The sequence below is a fragment of the Chiloscyllium plagiosum genome, unplaced genomic scaffold, assembly GCF_037043375.1.
Source record: "Chiloscyllium plagiosum isolate Xiang-an unplaced genomic scaffold, Cpla_swu_hap1 HiC_scaffold_4, whole genome shotgun sequence".
Taxonomy (NCBI): domain Eukaryota; kingdom Metazoa; phylum Chordata; class Chondrichthyes; order Orectolobiformes; family Hemiscylliidae; genus Chiloscyllium; species Chiloscyllium plagiosum.
The window spans coordinates 100,444,794-100,460,529 of NW_028270142.1; the positions used below are offsets into that span (position 1 = coordinate 100,444,794).

The following is a 15,736-nucleotide window of genomic DNA, read 5'->3' on the forward strand; positions in this document are numbered from 1 at the left end:
TGCCCTGCACACTGCTCCAGTGATTGCATTGTAAGCAAAAAGTTCTTTTATAATAAGTCTGCAATCAATATTAAGTGTACAGAATAATTTTAATAGCAAACATTTCTGTTTAATTGCTATTTGTTGGTTTAAGCTGTCTTAGCTGTTTAGTTTCCTCATACCTTATTCATTCTGTTTTCTCAGTCTCTGAATTCTCTGTATATAAGTATCTCCTGTACACATTTTCTATGTCTGTTTGTTTATCCCAGATGAAGAGAACAAAATCCAAGTTAAAATAAGCAGGAAAAATAAATAAGGAAAAAACTAAATGGGTTTTAACTTCATGAACTCATTAATAAATTGCATAGTACCAGAAACTTTCAGCTTCAATTTGTTTTTACTTGTTGGCATTTGTTATCCCTCAAATTGAAAGTATTACACTTTTTTTAAAAAAAAAACAGACATTTGGCACAAAAGAAACAAATGATTAATGCAAATCTTTTCTATGGGGTTGATTTTAATATCTTTAATTGTAAATTATGGAAATTACACAATGTATCTTTTATACCTTCAATACATGTATTAAACAATCTTGACCAGTTTGTGAACATTTAATATAAACCTTTCTCTCACTGCTGGACAAAAACATTTGTTTATACCACATTTTCTATTATCAGTTTCAGTATATATTTTGTATGAATTTTGTAGATACAAAAGCAGTAAATTACAAAGATATAGATACAACAGATCAGATAGAATGTGTTGCACATTCTACTGATTAATCTATATGCATTCAGTGGACTTTAAAGGCATATCCTACACCCTTTTAGCACACAGCTATCGTCACACAAATCACAAGCACACAAGAATGCAAGATATTTAAAATTCTTCAGCACACAGGATTAATGCCAAATCTTTCCGAAAGAGTTTTCCTCCATCAGACAAAGCCATGATGCTTTTCTTATATGTTGTAAGATTTTGAATGTCTAAGTCCTGAATTTGAAAAGAAATCAGTTAAATTCCATGCACAACCTTTCAAAATATGCCTTCATTTTCTGTATCTTATTTAAAATTAATGGCTTAACGATATATTTTTGCTACCTTTTTGTTCTTTTCACAAAGATCCCTTAATAGTGCGTCTAATTCATTTTCATCTATGTATCCATTGCCATCCTAAGCAAAAGAAAAATAAGAAAATCTGTGATATGATATGTCGTAGGTGCATCCCTCCATTGTTAATTTCTGTCCTCATTACTAAAAGTTTAACATTTCAGAAGTATATTTGCACTGTAAAGTTACTTGGTCCTTTTCAATTGTCAATTGGTATAAATCTGACAAGTCACATCTGGCAAGTAAACCATGCAGAGAAGTACTTCAGAGCTGTCCATATTATATCACAGCCAGCACTATTGAAATAGCTTTTTTTAAAAACTAATAGACATGATAAAACACTATTGAGCAATTGCAGCATTGTGGTAATAACAGTTTTACGAGTAATGCAGCAATTCAAGTTAATATTCTGGTGACATAGGTTCAAGTTCCACAATGATAAAAAGGGAATTTAAATTCAACTAATAAATCTGGTGTAAAACTAGTCTCTGTGATAACTATCATCTCACTCCACAGATGCTGCCAGACCTGGGTTTTTTCCCAGCATTCTATTTTTTTTTTCAGAATTCCATCATCTACAGTATGTTGCTTTTATCTGAATGTTTGATTCACTGCCATTTCTCTTCCAGGTATGCTTACCTTGAAGTTGTAATCTTTTCTCCGTGGTTTCCTTTTAATCTTTTCAGCTAGTTTTAAAAACAAAATTCCGACTCCTTTTCAGTTCTGAAGTCACAATGAACGTAAAAAGTTAACTCTGCTGCCACATCTATTGAATTTTTCTTGCCTTCTCTGTATTTGTTGCAGATTTTCAGCATCTGCAGTATTTATGTTTTATTATGAAACTATCGTTAATGAACCAGATGGATTTTTACAAAAATAATATCCATCGTTTTTAAATCATTAAACTCAAATTGTATTAAAATACCATATTTCCAGATGACCACAATCTTTAACAAAAGGAACAAGTAAAGAATACAGATATAATAACTCAAGTTATATTAATCAAAAACTGGACAAATCCTGCTGGTCCTTGTATAGCTTCTAAAGGTCCTATGATGCTTTTCTAAACTTGCCTTTATTAGTCACTAACTGTAAAATTAAGTGAAATGAGTGTTTCATTGGAATCATAGTCATAGTCATAGAGTCCCAAAGCACAGAGACAGGCCCTTTGGCCCAAACTGTTCCATGCTAACCAAAATGTCCATTCACACTAACCACACTTCCCTGCACTTTGTGCATAACCTTCTAAACCTTTCCTATCCATGTATTTGTCCAAATGCCTTTTAAATGATGATGTACTGGCTTCAACTACTTCTGCTGGCAGCTTATTCCATATGCATACTGTCCTCTGTGTAAAAAAAAGAGCTGTCCCTCAGGTTTCATTTTATTCTTTAAGGTTAAAGTGATGCCCTCCAGTCGTTGATTCCCCAACCCTGGGAAAAAGACTGAGTGTGTTCACCCTATCCATGCCACTCTTGGAGTTATACACCTCTATAAGGTCCCCCCTCGGTCTCCTATGCTATAAACAAAAAAGTTTTAGCTTGTCCAAACTCTTCCTATAACTCAGATCATTGAGTCCAGGCAACATCCTTGTAAACTTCTTCTGCATTCTTTCCAGTTTTATAACATCCTTCCTCTATCAAGGTGACCAAAAATGAACACACCACTCCAAGTGCGGCCTCATCAATGTCCTGTTTAACTGCAACAAAACTTCTCAACTTCTATACTTGATGTCCTAACTGATGAAGGCCAGTATGCCAGAAGCCGTCTTCACTGCCCTGTGAGTGTCTTGAATTCAATTTAATCCTGTGCCATGAAGAAATGTCATAATAGTTATTGACGTGGCAATCACTTGTTGCCCATCCCAAAGTGATCTTGAATCAAGTGGCTTGACAGGGCATTCCAGAGAGCAGTTAAGACTGCACTACGTTGCTGTGGTCTGGAGTCACATGTAGGGCAGATCAGTTAAGGACGATAAATTTAATTCCCTAAAGAACCTTAAAAATCGGTATTTGACAGTTGATGACAGTCATGATCATCCTTACTGAGACTAACTTTCAATTCCAGATTTATTAACTGAATTTAAATTCTGCCATGGTAGAATAGTCAATGACAAAGTTTGAAAGGTTTGCGTTTGAAAATTTCCCTTAAAGGAAGGAAAAGTTAGAAAGAGACAGATTTAGGGAGGGAGCTGCCAGAGTATGCTGACCATTTCCACACTGTGGTTCAAATCATGCATATTTAAATAAAAGCAAAGTATATAGAAGCATGAAGCAATGAATTTTGTTATGGCAGTGAAGACATCCTTAAGTTTAATGGTCTTTGATTGTCCAAGTGGATTTATCTCAAAAGTCTTCATTTATTAGAAGAACCCCAAATAACTAAAATTTTGGAAATATGCTGTATGTCAAGAGAGGAAGAGGCTAATTCCTGCTCCTCCACCTTTCTCTCTCTCTCTCTCTCTCTCTCATGCACAAGCGCGCACACACACACCCTTAACGTGCCTCCCCCCCTCCCCAATTTTGGTTTTGTAAATTTTGGGGAGTTTCAATGAGGGATACCTTCCAGAAGTCTTAGTCCCTCAGGCAGAAACATTCACTGATGCTGTGACCTTCCAATTTTCACGCCAAGGGTGGCCATATTTAAATCCTAAAAGCCACACCATTTCAAACCAGGTTTTCTGCAATTCCAAACGACATGACTGAGAGGTGAAGTTGGCACCTGACTTCACAGACAGGGACCTGCAAGGTATGGGTGAATACGTAATGGAGACATGGGCCATCCTCTTTCCTCAGGACCAGTGAAGGGGATCGCAACACCAAATGATGTCTCTCTGGTCTGAAGTAACTATCCATGTCAGTGTGGTGACCATGATCATAGTGAGAAAGATCTACAGCAGGGAAAATGGCTTTTTGGCCCATTGAGTCTGTGCTGGTCAACAGTAATGACTTAACTATTCTAATTCCAAAGCCTTATGTATCTTGGCATTGTAAGTCTACATCTAAGTACTACTAAAACGTGAGGAGTGTTTTTTCCTCTACCATCTTTATAGGCAGTGAGTTCCCAGCATACTGAATTGGAAAAAATTTCCTCACATCCCCTCTAAACTGACTTTCCCTTACCTTAACTCTATGCCTCTTGGTCATTCATTCCTTCAAGAGGAAAAGTTCCTTCCTGCCAATCTTGTCTGTGCTCATAATTTTATAAATCTCAGTCATACATTGCTGATAATGTAGATGACAGCATAAAATTACAAAGGGATATTGTAAATCTAGGTGAATGTGTAAAACTGTGGTCGATGGAGTTCAATGTAAGCAAGAGCAACGTTATCTGTTTTGAATTGAAAAAAATATACATCATTGTATATTCTACATTGTATGAAGTTAAGTACAGTGGACGCCCAAAGAGAACTGTGGTTCAAATGCATAACCTTTAAAATTCCATGAATGCTGGTCTTTATATCTAGAAGACGAGAGTGTAAGGATGCGGAAGTTAAGTTGCAGTTAAACAAAAACCTGGTTAGACCTCACAGAGTAAGAATAGATTTGGGGACACCATACCTTAAAAAGGGAGTTTATTGTAGGTTTACAAGAATGATAGCCTCGACTTCAGCCGTTAAATTATTAGGAGAGATCATTTCAAATTAGACTTGTTTTCTCTGGAATTTAGAAGATTTAAGGCGCGATCTGATCAAAGCCTTCAAGGTGTTAACAGGAAAAAATAAGGTAAATAAATGATTTACACTGGTTGCAGATTGAGAACTAAGGGATATAGCCTGAAAATTAGGACCAGACCATTCAGAATCAATGATAGGAAGCACTTTGACACACAAAGGGTGATAGATTTTTGGAACTCTCTTTCAGAAATTGCAGTGGATGCTGGATCAGTTGTTAATTTTAAATTCAAGATGGATAATTTTTGTTCAGCAAAAGTATTTAGGAATATAGGCCAAAAACAGGCATATGGAATTAAGCCAGAGATCAACCATAATCTCATTGAATGGCAGAACAGGCATGAGGGGCTGAATAGCCTACTCATATTTCTATGTCTCCTCAATTGCCTGTGCTCTAAGGAAAACAACTCCTGTTTATTCAATCTCTTTTCATAACTAAAACTTCTCCAGTCCAGCCAACATCCTAGTATATGTCCTTAATACCCTGACCAATGTAATCACATCTCTCCCATAATATGCATTCCGGAACTACACACAATACACTAACTGTGGGCTAACTAACTTTTTTATACATTTCCAGCATCACCACCTTACTCTTAAACTCTATGCCTCAGTTAATAAAAGCAAATATCTCATACCGTCTTAACTGCTTTATCTCCCTAACTTGAAACTTTATTGCTGGAACAGCACAGCAGGTCAGGCAGCATCCAGGGAACAGGAGATTCGACGTTTCGGGCACAGGCCCTTCTTCAGGAATTAGCAGAGAGTGTTCAGCAGGAGAAGATAAAAGGTAGGGAGGAGGGACTTGGAGGAGGGGCGTTGGAAATGTGATAGGTGGAAAGAGGTCAAGGTGAGGGTGATAGGTCGAAGTAGGATGGAGGCGGAGAGGTCAAGAAGAAGACTGCAGGTCAGGAAGGCGGTGCCGGGCTGGAGGGATCCGGCTGAGACAAGGTGGGGGGAGGGGGGATGAAGAAACTGGTGAAGTCCAAGTTCATCCCCTGCGGTTGGAGGGTTCCCAGTCGGAAGATAAGACGCTCCTCCTCCGACCGTCGGGTTGTTGTGGTTTGGCGGTGGATGAGTCCAATGACCTGCATATCCTCGGTGGAGTGGGAGGGGGAGTTGAAATGCTGTGCTACAGGGTGGTTGGGTTGGTTCGTCCGGGTGGCCCAGAGGTTCTCTCTGAATCGCTCCGCAAGTAGGCGGCCTGTCTCCCCAATATAGAGGAGGCCACACCGGCTGCAGCGGATGCAGTAGATGATGTGGGTGGAGGTGCAGGTGAATCTGTGGCGGATATGGAAGTTTCCTTTGGGGCCTTGGAGAGAAGTGAGGGGGGAGGTGTGGGCGCAAGTGTTGCACCTCCTGCGGTTGCAAGGGAAGGTGCCGGGAGTGGAGGTTGGGTCGGTGGGGGGTGTGGATCTGACAAGGGAGTCGCGGAGGGAGTGGTCTCTACGGAAAGCTGATAGGGGAGGGGAGGGAAATATATCCTTGGTGCTGGGGTCTGTTTGGAGGTGGCGGAAGTGACGGTGGATGATGCGCTGTACATGGAGATTGGTGGGGTGGTAGGTGAGGACCAGTGGGGTTCTGTCCTGGTGGCGGTTGGAGGGGCGGGGCTCAAGGGCGGAGGAGCGGGAAGTGGAGGAGATGCGGTGGAGGGCACCGTCGACCACGTCGGGGGGGAAATTGCGGTCCTTGAAGAAGGAGGCCATCTGTGTTGTACGTATTTTGAACTGGTCCTCCTGGGAGCAGATGCGGCGGAGACGAAGGAATTGTCTCCAGGATTGTCCTCCAGGATTTCCGCTTCCCCGGTCCCCAACGCCTCCTCTTCACCATGGACATCCAGTCCCTGTACACCTCCATCCCCCATCACGAAGGACTCAAAGCACTCCGCTTCTTCCTTTCCCGCCGTACCACCCAGTACCCTTCCACTGACACCCTCCTTCGACTGACCGAACTGGTCCTCACCCTGAACAACTTTTCTTTCCAATCCTCCCACTTTCTCCAAACAAAAGGAGTAGCCATGGGCACCCGCATGGGCACCAGCTATGCCTGCCTCTTCGTAGGGTATGTGGAACAATCCATCTTCCGCAACTACACTGGCCCCACCCCCCATCTTTTCTTTCGCTACATTGATGACTGTATCGGCGCTACCTCGTGCTCCCACGAGGAGGTTGAACAGTTCATCCACTACACTAACACCTTCCACCCCAACCTCAAATTCACCTGGACAGTCTCGGACTCCTCCCTCCCCTTCCTAGACCTTTCTGTTTCTATCTCAGGCGACCGAATCAACACGGACATCTACTACAAACCAACCGACTCCCACAGCTACCTGGACTACACCTCCTCCCATCCTGCCCCCTGTAAAAACGTCATCCCATTCTCCCAATTCCTTCGTCTCCGCCGCATCTGCTCCCAGGAGGACCAGTTCAAAAGTGCCCTCCACTGCATCTCCTCCACTTCCCGCTCCTCCGCCCTTGAGCCCCGCCCCTCCAACCGCCACCAGGACAGAACCCCACTGGTCCTCACCTACCACCCCACCAATCTCCATGTACAGCGCATCATCCGCCGTCACTTCCGCCACCTCCAAACAGACCCCAGCACCAAGGATATATTTCCCTCCCCTCCCCTATCAGCTTTCCGTAGAGACCACTCCCTCCGCGACTCCCTTGTCAGATCCACACCCCCCACCGACCCAACCTCCACTCCCGGCACCTTCCCTTGCAACCGCAGGAGGTGCAACACTTGCGCTCACACCTCCCCCCTCACTTCTCTCCAAGGCCCCAAAGGAAACTTCCATATCCGCCACAGATTCACCTGCAGCCGGTGTGGCCTCCTCTATATTGGGGAGACAGGCCGCCTACTTGCGGAGCGATTCAGAGAGCACCTCTGGGCCACCCGGACGAACCAACCCAACCAACCTGTAGCACAGCATTTCAACTCCCCCTCCCACTCCACCGAGGATATGCAGGTCATTGGACTCATCCACCGCCAAACCACAACAACGCGACGGTCGGAGGAGGAGCGTCTTATCTTCCGACTGGGAACCCTCCAACCGCAGGGGATGAACTTGGACTTCACCAGTTTCTTCATCCCCCCTCCCCCCACCTTGTCTCAGCTGGATCCCTCCAGCCCGGCACCGCCTTCCTGACCTGCAGTCTTCTTCTTGACCTCTCCGCCTCCATCCTACTCCGACCTATCACCCTCACCTTGACCTCTTTCCACCTATCACATTTCCAACGCCCCTCCTCCAAGTCCCTCCTCCCTACCTTTTATCTTCTCCTGCTGAACACTCTCTGCTCATTCCTGAAGAAGGGCCTGTGCCCGAAACGTCGAATCTCCTGTTCCCTGGATGCTGCCTGACCTGCTGTGCTGTTCCAGCAATAAAGTTTCAACTTTGATCTCCAGCATCTGCAGACCTCACTTTCTCCTCGAAGATTATCTCCCTAACTTGCTACCTTAATGAACTGGTGGATATGCACACAAAGGTCCTTCTGATCCTCAGTGCTTCCCAGGGTCATGCTGTTCATGTATTTTCTTTCATTGCTTGTCCTGCCTAAGTACACCACCTCACACTTATCCAGATTGAATTTCATTTTCTAATTGGTCTGGAGGCAGGTAGAGCAATGTTATAGCCAGTTAATCACTTTTTAGGGTCTGCAAGGGTAAGTTCCACCATCCTCTCTGCTATCTCTCTCACAGCTTGTTCCCTCCCTTCTTTTACAAGGCACCGTCTGCCCTCAAGAGGACGACAACTTCACTTGAAAAAAAAAGCCTCAAACGGTCCACGGGCCAGGCTTTTTGCTGTAACCTCCTCCCGCTACTGACTCCATGTCATCGTTACATACTTTCCATCGTGGTGCCTACTTTAGCTTGATTTAATTTGGAAATGTTTTGGTGAGCATATCTGAGCAGCTGGCCAAGGAAGAAGTACTGGAAAAGCACAGCAGTTCAGACAGCATCCGAGGAGCAGGAAAATCGATGTTTCGGGCAAAAGCCCTTCATCAGGAATACAGGCAGAGAGCCTGAAGTGTGGACATTTGTCTCTCCACCCTTCAGGCACTGCCTGTATTCCTGATGAAGGGCTTTTGCCCGAAACATCGATTTTTCCTGTTCCTCGGATGCTGTCTGAACTGCTGTGCTTTTCCAGCCCCACTCTAATCCAGAATCTGGTTTCCAGCATCTGCAGTCATTGTTTTTACCAAGGAAGAAGTACACCAGGTCACTGCAGAGATCAGATACATTCCCGAGTCCATGCAGAAAAGGGCCCTATGGTGTTCACTATTAGCAACCTTGTAAAAATAAAGTGGAACCCACAGACAAAACAAAACAAACAAACTCTGCCTCCTGTGTGTGTGCTGGCAGCCATGTTTATGTTGTTTGGTTGACAATAGAAGGTTCCAGATTGTACTCGATATTGAGATTTTAGGTTGCCTTTCCCCCATCTCCATGTTCTGTTCTGCATAGTAGTCTATGTTAACTCCTTAGCATGGAGTCTCCTGATGTTCATACCCAACTCTTTTATTTAAATGTTAGTATCTCTAATTTTCCCTTTACACGGAGATCGGTCACACAAACTCACTATCAAAATTGCTATCTGTTGCATCCCCTCCCCAAGAGGCTTGGATGGCAGTGACTACCAAGGACTCCCTTCTGTAGTACGCAGTGCCCTCCCGTGCTATTATCTGTTCCCACTCTTGTATCTAGATTTGCTTCTTTCTGTGTCTCAGCATACTGGCTCCAACCCCTATTTGATGTCCTCATGGTTCCTTACACAGGTCTGCCCCCTGATAACCAGCTTTGACCTTCAGTGCACAAACACCCTGGATGGATTGATTGCCCATCCCACAGATTGACTGACTTGAGAGGACACTCCACGCTGATGATGGCCCAGGCCCTTTACTAATATCTTTGTAAATTGGTTGGACTCAACCCTCAGTCTATAAGGACATGCATCCTAGGACTAATCTCAGCAAGAAACTAAGTCACCATGGACAATCCTCTGACTGAGATCAAGTGATGCCCTTGACTGACTATTGTAGCAACCCCTGACAGATGACAGGCCCCCTTCACTGAACTAAGGACTGCTCCCCTTAGCATTTCATACATGGTCATTGGTTGAAGGGGATATGCAATGTGTTTGCCACATAAGCTGCAAGCATTTGCTGTAGCTATGACTTTAATAGCTGTATAGCAACATGTCCACCACCTTGACTATTCACTAATGGAGGCCATGACTTGGTTTCTGCACTATAAGGCAAGACAATATACAACAACTGTGCTACTTCATTCAAAATAAGATCAATGTACAAATGACAATACAGAGAAGCTGAGTGTCATAGTAAGTGTAAAGTGAATGAGCACTCAGAAAGCACTCTGAGATGCACCCTGTTTCAATGTATGAGATGGGTGCCTGTCCCTGTGTACCAAGTGGCCCAGCAACAGCATAACAATTTAAGGTATCAATGATCTCCAAAATAGTGAAGAGTTAAGTTATATTATAAGTTATCTGGAGATGTGCTATGAAACTGTGATGAAGCTGAAACTTTAGGTGCAGCTGGTCACTGCCCATGATGCATTCCCTGGGATGCTGGCGAATGCTGACCAGCTGCAGTTTCCAGGGTAACAGCTCTGACATTGAAGTCAGAAATTGATACCATTTAGTTTCTCACTGGTACTTGGGAAACTAGAAACCTACATTCAAGTGAGATTGGCTAATAATGAGATGTTAAAGGTTATAAACAGAACTCTCGTGAGATTCTCATTGTGCCATTGAAACGTTAAGAGGAAAATCGAAGATGTTTTTCCTTGATGTCAAGAATCTAATTTCTTTTTCATTTTCACTATATTTTTCCAACTTTCTCACCAAATCTTTCAGATACTGGGAAAACCTGTGACCCACTCATCAGAATTCTCAGACCCCTAATATTAAAGCTGTTTCTCTCTCCTGAGATACTGCCAGATCTGCCTATTTCCAATATTTTCTGATTTGACTTTGCATAGTAAATTATGTTTTATAGTAAAGTCAAATTTGTTGTGAAGAGTAGCTTATTATGCAGGCATTTTCTGCATCTTGATGCACTTACAATAGTGCTAGGACATGGAAGTTTATTTAATATTTTAAAAATCCACCATTAATAATAGAAACTTCCTCTTGCTTATGTTATTTAAGTTCAAAGCTGGCTTCCTGATTAACACTCTGCAAGCTGCTGTATTTAAGAAGTGAAAAACAAAGTGAATCCAATTCAGTGTATTTTTCACCACAAGCAGGTTATTTTCTATATCCAATATATAAATAAAATGTTTATATGCTGTATTTAAAATAACTTAATATTGTCTTTCCATGAGATAATTTAATGAATTCAACTGTCTTCAAAGACAAATTGCCTGAGTAAAGACAACTTCACTGATTTGGATACTTTCATAAAGTGGGCTATGGATACTAAAAAACTTTCTGCAACTAGCTGAAAACAGAAGATCAAAGGTACATCCAAGGATCCTTGTAGGTATGGCATGAATGCCTCTGATCTTCACACCTGGGAGATATTAGCAAATCACAGAAGGAAATGGCGATGGAGCAGTGTGTCGTGATGATCAGTGGCTTGGTGATAGACACTGACACCAAAAACAACAATCCATAATGTCATCTAATAACCACTTCACATTAAGTACTTATAGAATCATAGAGATGTACTGCACGGAAAGAGACCCTTCAGTCCAACCCTTCCATGCTGACCAGATATCCCAACCCAATCTAGTCCCACCTGCCAACACCCAGCCCATATGCCTCCAAACCCTTCCTATTCATATACCCATCCAAATGGCTTTTAAATGTTGCAATTGTACTAGCAACACCACTTTCTCTGGCAGCTTATTCCATACACGTACCACCCTCTGCGTGAAAAAGTTGCTCCTTAGGTCTTTTTTATATCTTTCCCATCCCACCCTAAACCTATGCCCTCTCGTTCTGAACTCCGCCACCACAGGGAAAAGACTTTGTCTATTTATCCTATCCATGCCCCTCGTGATTTTGTAAACATCTATAAGGTCACCACTCAACCTTTGGCGCTCCACGGAAAACAGACCCAGCCTGTTCAGCTCTCGCTATAGCACAAGTCCTCCAATCCTGGCAACATCCTTGTACATCTTTTCTGAAGTCTTTCAAGTTTCACAACATCTTCCTGATAGGAAGGAGACCAGAATTGCAAGCAATATTCTAACAGTGGCCTAACCAATGTCCTTACAGCTGCAACATGACCTCCCAACTCCACTACTCAATACTCTGACCAATAAAGGAAAGCATACCAAACACCTTCTTCACTATCCTATCTAACCGTGATTCCGCATACAAGGAGCTATGAACCTGCACTCTAAGGTCTCTTTGTTTAGCAACACTCCCGAGGACCTCGCATTTATCTGAATTAAACTCAATCTGCCACTTCTCAGCCCATTGGCCCATCTGATCAAGATCTCGTTGAAATCTGAGCTAACTTTCTTCGCTGTCCACTACACCTCCAATTTTGGTGTCATCTGCAAACTTACTGACTCTATCTCTTATGCTCACATCCAAATCATTTATATAAATGATGAAAAGTAGTGGACTCAGCACCGATCCTTGTGGCACTCCATTGGTCACAGGCCTCAACCACTACCCTCCATCTTCTACCTTTAAGCCAGTTCTGTATCCAAATGGCTTGTTCTCCCTGTATTCCATGAGATCTAATTTTGCTAACCAGTCTCTCATGGGGAACCTTGTCGAACTGAAGTCCATATAGATCACATCTACCGCTCTGCCCTCATCAATCCTCTTTGTTACTTCTTCAAAAGACTCAATCAAGTTTGTGAGACATGATTTCCCACACACAAAGCCATTTTGACTATCCCTAATCAGTCCTTGCCTTTCCATATACATGTACATCCTGTCCCTCAGGGTTCCCTCCAACAACTTGCCCACCACCAGGTTCACTGGTCTATAGTTCCCTGGCTTGTCCTTACCACCTTTCTTAAACAGTGGCACCACTTTAACCAACCTCCAGTTTTCTGGCACTTCACCTGTGACTATCAATGATACAAATATTTCATTAAGAGACCCAGCGATCATTTCCCTAGCTTCCCACAGAGTTCTAAGGTACACCTGATCAGGTTCTGGGGATTTATCCACTTTTATGTGTTTCAAGACATCCAGCACTTCGTTCTCTGTAATATGGACATTTTTCAAGATGTCACTAACTATTTCTCGACATTCTGTATCTTCCACGTCCTTTTCCATAGTAAATACTGATGCAAAATACTCACTTAGTATCTCCTCCATTTTCTGCGGCTCCACACAAAGGCTGCCTTGCTGCCGCCTTGCTGATCTTTGAGGGGCCTATTCTCTCCCTAGTTACCCTTTTGTTCTTAATGTATTTTTAAAAACCCTTTGGATCCTCAATTCTATTTGCCAAAGCTATCTCATGTCCCCTTTTTGCCCTCCTGATTTTCCTCTTAAGTATACCCCTACTGCCTTTATACTCTTCCAAGGATTCACTCGATCTATCCTGTCTATACCTTACGTATGCTTCCTTCTTTTTCTTAACCAAACCCTCAATTTCTTTAGTCATCCAGCATTCCCTATAACTATCGACCTTTCCTTTTACCTTAAGGGGAATATACCTTCTCTGGAGTACTTGTGGCAGGTCAACTTACAGATTGGTCTGTTCAGCCAGTAGTAAAATCATATCATGTGAAGCTACCTCATCCCAAATGTCCCAATGGATTTGATTCGCTGCACGTCCTTGTATACTTGTATGTTTTTCAAGCTGCATTATTTTCAAACTGAATTTAGAGGAGTGGACCATGTGGCTCTTTAAGCCTGCTCTCCCAATGTATAAAAACATAGCTGATTTTCTACCTCATTTTTGTCCTATCCCCAAATACATTGATTCCCTTAGTGCCCAAATTCGATCTCAGTCTGAGCACAATGTCTGAACATCTACAGCCTTCTGTGTGCAGAATTCAAAGATTCTCCTCAATCCTAAATAGCCAACCCATTATCATGAAACTGTGACTCCCCCACCATTCAAAAATAGAAGGGAAGCAACCACTGTTGTTACAGTATAAAAGTGACACAAGACAGAGTTTATAAATATATTTGCAGCATTTAGTGTCTGATATGGAGTACTGCAAGTAGAATGTAAAATACTTTCCCATTAACAATATTATTTATATCCTAGGATTTTGGTGCTGCAACGGTATATTGGAATTTTCTTTATAAAGCAAAGCTCTACATAATCTTTTGAAATGCTTTGGGATGTTGTATTAAAGATGCCACACAAGTAAAAATTACTGTACATGCAGAAGGATGCAGTTCAAACCATTGGGACAGAATTGGTTCTTTAAAAAAAAAATCTTATTACTTCCATTCCTGCTTTTTTCCGCATATCTCTAAATCTTTTTCATTGTTCAAATATTTATCCAATTATCTTTTGAAGGCTACTACTGAGTTAGGAAACATCATCCCAGTAAGCAGCATGTTTCAAATCCTGACTACTTGCATGAAAATTTATCTTCTTGCATCGCTTATGATTCTTTTGTCAATCACCTTAAATCCATGTTCCCTGGTTATCAACTGTGAACCAGTGGAAACAGTTTATCTTTATTTGTAATTTGGAGATGTGGATGTTGGACTGGGGTGTATAAAGTTAAAAATAACACAATTATAACACAACACCAAGTTATAGTCCAACAGGTTTAATTGGAAGCACTAGCTTTCGGAGCGCTGCTCCTTTATCAGGTGGTTGATGACCACTTAAACCTGTTGGACTATAACCTGGTGTTGTGTGATTTTTCACTTTATTTGCTCATTCTCTGCTTATTTCAAATCTCCTTATTAATCTTCTCTGCTCTAAGCCCACATTGGCTGCAATAGTAGGTTCCCTATCTTGGTCAGATGGTCAAGTTTTAAGTGTCTCCTGTCCTGGATGCGTAATGTGAGATATCTCAGCAGGTTAATGAAAGCTATCTAACCAAGGAGGCCTGTACGTTAGATTCCCTATAGTATGGAAACAGGCCCTTCAGCCCAACAAGTCCACACCAATCCTCCAAAGAGTAACCCACCCAGACCCTTTCCCCTACACTATATTTAATCCCTGACTAATGCATCTAACACTATGGGCAATTTAGTATGGCTAATTCACCTGACCTGCACATCTTTGGACTGTGGGAGGAAACCACAGCACCCGAAGGAAACCCAGCAGACACGGGGAGAATGTGCAAACTCCACACAGTCAGTCACCTATACAAATAATGACTAGTATGGATAAAGGTAAAATCACAGAAACACCAGGTCATAGTCCAACTGGTTTAGTTGGAAGTACTTCCAAAACTGTTGGACTATGACCTAATATTGTGTGATTTTTAACTCTACACAAATAAGACTGCTCTCTGAAAACAACCACAGCCCCTGCAGTCTACTCATATCTCTCATCCCAGGAACCATTCTCATAAATCTTTTACAGGCTGCCCACAGGTTATGAATGCGTTCTATTCTTGAGTACAATCATAAGTCAATTATATGCAAGTTGGAACATGATATAAAATGAAATAGGATAAAAAGCCATTTGTAACTATGAACCAGTGTTAGCATGTCGGGTTTTCTAAGTGGATATTTAATAAACCTTTGCATGGGGTCTCAGTTGTAAGTATATGTTCATAAGTCAGATGTTCATAATGTAAATATAGGTGACTGCCTATATTTACAATCTCCACAACCTTTGAGCCTGTCAAAGTATGTACCTAAAATTGGCTACAGTACTCCAGCTGGAGTGCAGCTGGTAATTTGTACAGATTTAGAACAGCTTCCTGACTTTTTGTACTTACCTCTGTATATAAAGGCAATATTGCATGTCTTTCATCAAGCTGTCCTGCCACACTCAGAGGATGGAGCACAAGCATCCGTAGGCCTACTTGCATCTCCTTTAAAATCGTACCATCTTGCAA

General features: G+C 42.2%; 1 protein-coding gene across 1 annotated transcript in view; it reads right to left on the bottom strand.

The window, feature by feature from the left end:
• Positions 1 to 836: 836 nt before the first annotated feature.
• The window catches only part of calb1 (calbindin 1), an 85,536-nt gene continuing 70,636 nt past the window's right edge, over positions 837 to 15,736 (bottom strand). The window contains exons 10-11 of the mRNA XM_043688125.2: positions 1,081 to 1,152; positions 837 to 972 (exon numbers count right to left, since the gene is read on the bottom strand). Coding sequence (XP_043544060.1) covers positions 859 to 972; positions 1,081 to 1,152 — 186 coding nt within the window. The 3' untranslated portion in view covers positions 837 to 858. The remainder of the gene's footprint in view (positions 973 to 1,080; positions 1,153 to 15,736) is intronic.